A 7,518-nucleotide genomic window follows, 5' to 3' on the forward strand; every position below is an offset into this window, starting at 1 on the left:
GGGAATTTTAAAGAAAAGCTGGAAATTTTTTCTTTGATCATTTTTTTAATTTCACCAATTTAAATTATTTACTAATTTTCTTAATTTAAATTATTTCATCCATTTTACCCACTTTTTTTAAACGGAAATGTATCGCCAAACAGTTGAAATATCATCAACTTAGCGATACTTTGCTTGCATCAAAATTTGCTCCATTACAGCTCTGTTAAACTAGAATGCCGCATAAAATTCTACCATGGTTGCTAAACGAATGTAGACACCTTTGACCGTTATGGGACTGTGCAATTTAGGAAAGATTCTGGTGGAGGTGGAAAAAAGGGATTAGGAAATTAGCTTCTGTTTTTAAATTCTGTCCTTGGGGCTAAATCCATTTATGGCTCAAGTTTGTTCTGATGCTTTGTCGGTAATTTTTTTTTCTATTTTGACAAAATGTTTTTGTATTTTTAACTTTATGAAATTCTCCAAAAATTAGTTGGTTATAATTTAATAATAATAGACTTCATATTGCACCTTTTTTCTGAAAGCTTTTCTACTCCCATTCAAAGAAATCTATGAATTATTTTTTCCTAGCAAACCAACCAATCACATTTTTTTACAATCGCTAACAGCAATGTTTGTTGACAAATCTTTACAATTGTTGCATTAATGATTTTTGATTCAAAATTTTTTATCAAAACATTAAAAATGAAATAAAAAATCTTGCCAAATTGTCAAAATAAATTATTTTTTTCAAGATGATATGTTAAAAAAATAATATTTTGAATGAAATATTTTATAATACCGACACTTTTCTTGTACACATCCTACACTTTATAAGAAAAAAGAAACAAAAACCTGGAAATTTTAAGATTTTTATCTGGAAAAATCAGGGAAATTTGAAATCTGATTTGAGTGGCCACCCTGAATCTGAAAGATCTTACAACTAAAAATTTTTTAAAATCAATTGAATATTATTATTTTCTACCAGTTATCTTTAAATATTTTGGTTAATACAACTATTTCCTGCATTTTGACACTTGGAAAAGCATCAAGTTTTACAAGTCGTCTTCTTTGATGATAATAAACAGTTTTCCACTGATGTAAAAAATTTTTTTAAATGCCCATCTGATTGACACTCGCCATTCAGGTATCGGTAGGGGGGATTTACTTGCCACCCATTCAGGGGGCAACATATTAGGGGGGGGGCAACGTTGCTCCCACAGTAAGGACAGATAGTACAAAGATTGAAAGAACATCCATGCTTTCTCCAGGATTCAATCCCAGGACCTTTCGGGTGCAAGGTTGAACACTACACAGTCCGGTTGGCACTGTAAATTTGGAAGAGCTGTTTTCTGAGTTCAACCCCTCAGTGCCCAGTGTTTAGCTTCCAACTCCACTGGATTTATCCAGTAGACTACTGGAATTTGCCTGTTTCTCCTGGTTCTTGTATATTTCAAAAAATTTCCTAAGCTTTCTAAAAAATCTCTATCGAAATAGCTATTTTGCACAGTTTATTGCTTACTTAAATATAGAAACCAGTGAGCGAAATCAGTGGAAAATAAAGCGAAATCAGGCCGAAAAAAATGCTACTGCCGATAGAAAAATTAAACGGCTATGCCTTCAAGATAGAAAAATTTCATCAGATGCCATTAGATGTGAAATAAATGCAGCGGGTATTGCAGTAAGTTCAAGAACAATAAGAAGAAGGTTATCAGGATTTGGACTACAAGTTAGAATTCCAAGGAAAAAACCCCATTTAAATCAAAAGCAACGCGAGAAACGAGTAAAGTAGGCAAAAGAACACATTAAATGGTCAGAAAATCAATGAAAGCAAGTAATCTGGAGCAATGAGAGTAAAAGCTGGTCTCCTTTATAGAAATCAGTTGAAAAGTTTGTTCAGTTTATTTTTATTCAGCCCTTCTCAAAATAATTTTTAAAAAAATCTTCAACTATTTTTGACTAATAAAGTGCTTATTACTATTCAAAATTATGAATTAGCTTAGCACATAACATTTCAATTTTATTTAATGTTAATCATAACTGGAAAATATTGCTAGTTGTTCTATTTTGATGACCATAAATATCCCTAAAATTCCCCGGATTCTACTGGATTTTTTCCTATCCATAACGGTGACGTGAATGTCACCGTTGAGGTCGAAAGTAGATAGTGGTCACATTAATGTGACTGGACTGTGTATATATATATATGTGTGTGTGTGTATATATATATAGCACGATAAATAAATACAAAAAGGAAAAAACAGGAAGAAAATTAAGAAAAACAATAAGTTTCATTTACTGCTCATAAGCTGCAAGTAAATAAACAGAACTCATAAAACAAGTTCAAAATGTAGAGAAAACATGGAAAAAATTACAGAACAAAAAATGGGGGAAAAAGAAAAATAATAATAAAAATAACAAGAAACTGGAAGGAAAAAAATCCGGAAAATAAAAATAAAATATCTTTTATTTTCCGGATTTTTCTTCATTTTTTTCTCTCCTTTTCTTCGGATTTTTTTTCTCCAGTTTCTTGTTATTTTTATTATTATTTTTCGTTTTCCCCCTTTTTTCATTGTTGTGTAATTGTTTTTCCATGTTTTCTCTACCTTTTGAATATATATATGATAGTTTTCTTTAATGTCATTGTAATTTATTATCATTCTCGAATTCTTTGAATTTTGTGTTCTTTCTCCGGTATATTTCTTTTTTTTTTCGTCTTAAAAATGTGAACAGCAGTCGATATAAATAGCATAAGTAGAATTTTAGATTTCAAAATTCAAACGAGCATTCTTTTTAAATAGCCTTAAAATTATTAGTAGCTCTTTGCAAACTAAGCAATTTTACTACTGTGACAATGCAGAAACGCTCCCAGATCTAGAAGAAAAGCAGGAAGAGAACAAAATTTTTTCTCTCTCCGCGTGCAGTAACGCGGAAAATCTGATTTCAGTACTGTTTTTACATCTGTTGCACCACCTGTTCGATTACGAAACGAAACTTTCCGTGACATTGCTCTTTCGGAAACTGTTTACACAATTATTCGAATGTCCAGACGATCTCAGCTAAATAGTTTTTCTTCTTCTTCGTTTCAGTTCCCTTTGAAGATATAGACATGACGAGAAGTGCTATATTGTTCGCGATAGTTTTCTGTGTTTTTTTCGAAAAAATAAAAGGTGGTCCGAAACTGATTGTGGTTTTAGTGGATGGTGTAAGGTGGGATCTTATAGATGATCCGAAATTGAAAGGCTTCAAAAGGATCACGGAAACGGGAGTGAGAGCGCCTTATGTGACACCGATTTTCCCTTCCATTTCTTATCCTAACTGGTATACCATCGCTACTGGCAAGTCAGATTTTATAGAATCAATCATCTATTAAACTTATTTTTTCTTCTCTTGAATTTGCACCATTTAATTATATTATATTATTATTTAATTTTTATTAAAATTGTGACCATGTTAATTTATTTATAACCGTCGTTGAACAGCCGACCCAATTTTGGGTTTGCGATTACTATTGTTTATTTCCGTAGCCTTGTAATTTTGAACCCAATCCAGAAGGCAAGGGAACTCCTGGATCAAGCATTGGGAGAAATTTGCCTTCATGGAGGACTTTTTTGATGGAAGTAGCCAACATTTGCACTACATGGAGAGGAAAACCACGAAAACATCCCATGGTTAGCCTGATGGCAAGGGGACTTTAACTCATGATCCATCTACTACTGCGGTTATTTTACATTAACACTGTGGTCCGTGCAAGCCGAATGCAGAATTCTTATAGAGCAGCCATAGTTGGGATTCGCACCCGGTTCCCCTGATTAGAAGGAGACCGATCTATCCCCTGAGCCATCACGGCCCTATTAATAAATAAATTTGGTGTCTTAATCATGACATATAGGTCTAATGCATTCGTTTTCTTCAAGGTTCTGGTACTGAAAAACATTATTAAAGTTTGCTGGGTGACACTTTAGAGCTTTGTCAAGAAATTCTTTCTATTTTAAAACCTTATGGAGGTCTTTGTTTCGTATAAGCCATCTTGCTTTAGCTATTTTTGTCAAGATTTTATTTTGAGCCGTAGTGACTCAGGGGATAGAGAGTTTGCTTTCCAAAGAGGTGAAACGGGTTCGAATCCCAGCGATGGCTGGTCGATATGAATTCCGCAACCTGCTCGCATCGAAAACGGGGCTGATATAAAAAAACAACCTATAGACGGTTTCATGGTTAGACGGATTATGGGTTAGAGTTCCTTTGCCGTCTGGGTAACTGTGGGAGGATCTCGTGGTTTTCCTTTCCATGCAACGCAAATGCGGGTGAGTTCCATCAAAGAGTCTTCCACGAAGGCAAATTTCTCCCTATACTTGATCCAGGAGTTCTGTTGTCTTCTGGGTTGGGTTCAAAATTACAAGGATACGGAGTTGAAGAATAGTAGTCGTAAACCCAAAAATTGAGTCTACTAGTCAGCGACGGTTGTAAAGACTTCATTTGGAAAAGTGACAAGTTATTTAAAAAAAGTAAAATACAGTATTTACAAATAATTTTTAAAATTCTTTAGATAATGTGATTACTTATTGTTAAGTGACAAAAATTTTCTAATTTTAAAGTGACGACTGTTGATAGTCCCTCAGAGTCATTGGAGTGCAAGGGGTTAAAATTGATCATTAACTGTTGGTTGCAACCAACATTTTCATCTCAAAATTGCGGAGAAAATAATCCAGAGTAGCTACATTTTGCATAAAAAATTTAAAAACTGGTAGTAAAAGATCAAGAAACCAAATATTTTAAGTCAATAGTATCGACCCAAAGTATGCAGGGTGCGTAGCGAATTAAAAAAGGTGCTTAAAGGTGCTTTTTTCATTGCGTTTTTTTAAAAAGTGCTTAATTTTCCTTTTTTCAAAATGAGATTTTTCCTTTACTATGTTGATTTTCGCTTCGCATTATGCAAAAAGACGCAGTTCAGATTGTTCTATTCAACATTTTCGTAATTAATTCAACCCCAATCTATTTCGGCCTATAGTCAGTCCGTAGCGTATGAAAACGCCATTCGTTTTACATGTTTCAAAATTTCATGATTTTTGACAATTGTCGAAAACAATGTCAAAAGGTTTTTTTTTGACATGACGGTTAAAGCAAGGTAAGAGCGTCGATTGCCAAAAACTTTCCAACTCTGCCTAATTATGATATTTTTTTAAAGTGCTTAAAAATATTTTTTGAGTGCTTGAAAAGTGCTTAAAAAGTACTTATTTTGTGTTGAATAATTTGGTTACGCACTGTATACTCTCGATTTGTATACTCCGATTTGTATACTCTCGATTTGTATACTCTCGATACCTCAAAGTTGAAGGGACGTTAAAAAATTTCAAGAAAACAAGTTTAGAACTAAATATGTTTTTAAAAGTAGAAAAATATATTCTAAAATGTTACTTCAAGAAGTTGAATCATGTAACATAAGAATAATTACTATTAAATGTGTATGTAATGATAGTTGACTATAAGTCTAAATACAACAATAATAATTTTACTTTTAAAAGTGAGACAGAAAAAGGATGCATTAAATAGAAAAGAATTAGAGTACAATAATTTTACATTGCCATTCTTCCGAAAAAATTCAATTTTCATTTCGAAAACAATTCGACATAACAAAGTTTAGAGAAGAAACTCTTTCGACATAATAATTCAAATTAATATTAGGTGAATATATAATGCCAAGGAGGAAAATATTTTTTTTTTTTTACATAACAAGGTTTTCGAGATATCGAGAGTATATTGTACTTGTGTTATACCTGAATTCCTAAAATTAACGCGAACCTCTTGTCCCCATGTAAAACCTCTTGTCCCCACGTATTGTCTTGTCACTATTAATAATATATTCTTTGGTATTAAATACCTATTGCAGGGATGCCATGGGATACTAAAAAAGTAAAAAATGGTAGAAACTCAATTTATTTTTAATTATTTATTATTTCTGATTATTCAATCGTAACTACCTCTATGATTTTTTTTTAAAAATTATTCCTATTTAAAGCCAAAATATACTAGAATACATTCCCAAAGGAATATGTAGTATGATTAAAAGTAGTGTGGGTGCGCAACCCAGAAGACGAGTGGTTATTCAACTAGGACGCCTGGGTCACCACTGTAACAGAGCTCATGACATAATTTTCTGTCATTGATTATTTTCCTATTGTATATATTTATTTTATTTTTATCTTATTTTTTATTCAATTTGGATTGATTATTGTGCGTTGTAAATATATATATATATATTTTATACTTAACCCAGACCTTCCTTAACCCGTTTTGTCCCGAATTTACATATTGAAATGATACAAAAAGTGTACTTATAATTCTACATCTATTCAGTGGTACTTATAATTCTACATCTAATCAGAAATAACTAAATCATTGTGGTATCTGAGAATCTTTTAATTCACCCAGATAAATAAAAATACTGAAAAAAGTTTCCCACCACAATGAATGTTTTTGAAAAAAGGAACTGTTCTAAATATATGACGCTGGGCGTTAACCGGTTAAGAGTGGATCAATTGTACGTCTTCAATAAAATTTATATTGATTGCTTTACAGCCAAATTTTTTAATGCTTTTAATTAAATACTAATAAAATATTGAAGAATGTTGTGCATAAGTTGCAAATATTAGGAAAGCTAAGTTCCTTTTCATACTTATCTGCAGAGATGCCAACTGCTCCGGACACGCCAAAATAATTAAGAAAACGGTAAATAACTACAAAGCAAATTTCGCAAATATTTGACTATTTTTGCTTGCTTTTTTAAAGGTATAGCATGGCATAAGTACTACAAAATGGTGAATTATATAAACTTGAGAAATTATTTAGAAAAAGTGCTTGGTAAAAATCAACTAAATTGAATTTATTAAACCAAGAATCACAATTGATAAACTACCACCTTAAAATATATATTTGCTATCTGGAGCAAGTTGGCATCTCTGTATCTGCCAATGTCCACTTTTTTCACAAAAAATGTTTCGTCGTGTTAAAAAAAAACATTTCCCCCCTCCCCTTCGTAATAAAAGTGATTTAAAAGCCTTTATACCCGAATGTTAGGAAACAACTTATTAGTTTAAATTTTCTTTATATGCAATTTGTTTTTTAATTTCATAACTGGTGAAAAAAAAATCTCTTAGAAGGTATATTACAAGAGATACTCATGATAATGTTATTTTAGCATTCATTTAGTCTTTGGAATTTTAATCAATTTAGAGGCCTTACTTATTTTAATTGGATATTGCGAATATATCACTTCATAATACCATAAACGACTATCGTATCAGTTCAATATTCTTTTAAAATTGATTAATAAAGAAAAATTCGATACTGCTAGTCGTATTGAGAACAGTCGTTTCAAGCTTTACTAGAGCTTGAATTAAATGGAAAAAAAATCATAAAATATAATATTTTTTGTTGTTTTATTGTGACGAGAAATTTTCTATACAGTTTAGAAACATAATTATTTTAAAATCTGCTCATCTGAGATAAAATTAAAAAATTAAAAAAAAAGATCTGATCTGT

The 7,518-nt window shown here is 31.6% G+C and overlaps 1 protein-coding gene across 1 annotated transcript in view; it reads left to right on the forward strand.

The window, feature by feature from the left end:
• Positions 1-3,000: 3,000 nt before the first annotated feature.
• Positions 3,001-7,518, forward strand: part of LOC107441075 (glycerophosphocholine cholinephosphodiesterase ENPP6-like) — a 22,953-nt gene continuing 18,435 nt past the window's right edge. The window contains exon 1 of the mRNA XM_016054215.3: positions 3,001-3,317. Coding sequence (XP_015909701.2) covers positions 3,089-3,317 — 229 coding nt within the window. The 5' untranslated portion in view covers positions 3,001-3,088. The remainder of the gene's footprint in view (positions 3,318-7,518) is intronic.

This window comes from Parasteatoda tepidariorum, chromosome 9 (genome assembly GCF_043381705.1).
Source record: "Parasteatoda tepidariorum isolate YZ-2023 chromosome 9, CAS_Ptep_4.0, whole genome shotgun sequence".
Taxonomy (NCBI): Eukaryota; Metazoa; Arthropoda; class Arachnida; order Araneae; family Theridiidae; genus Parasteatoda; species Parasteatoda tepidariorum.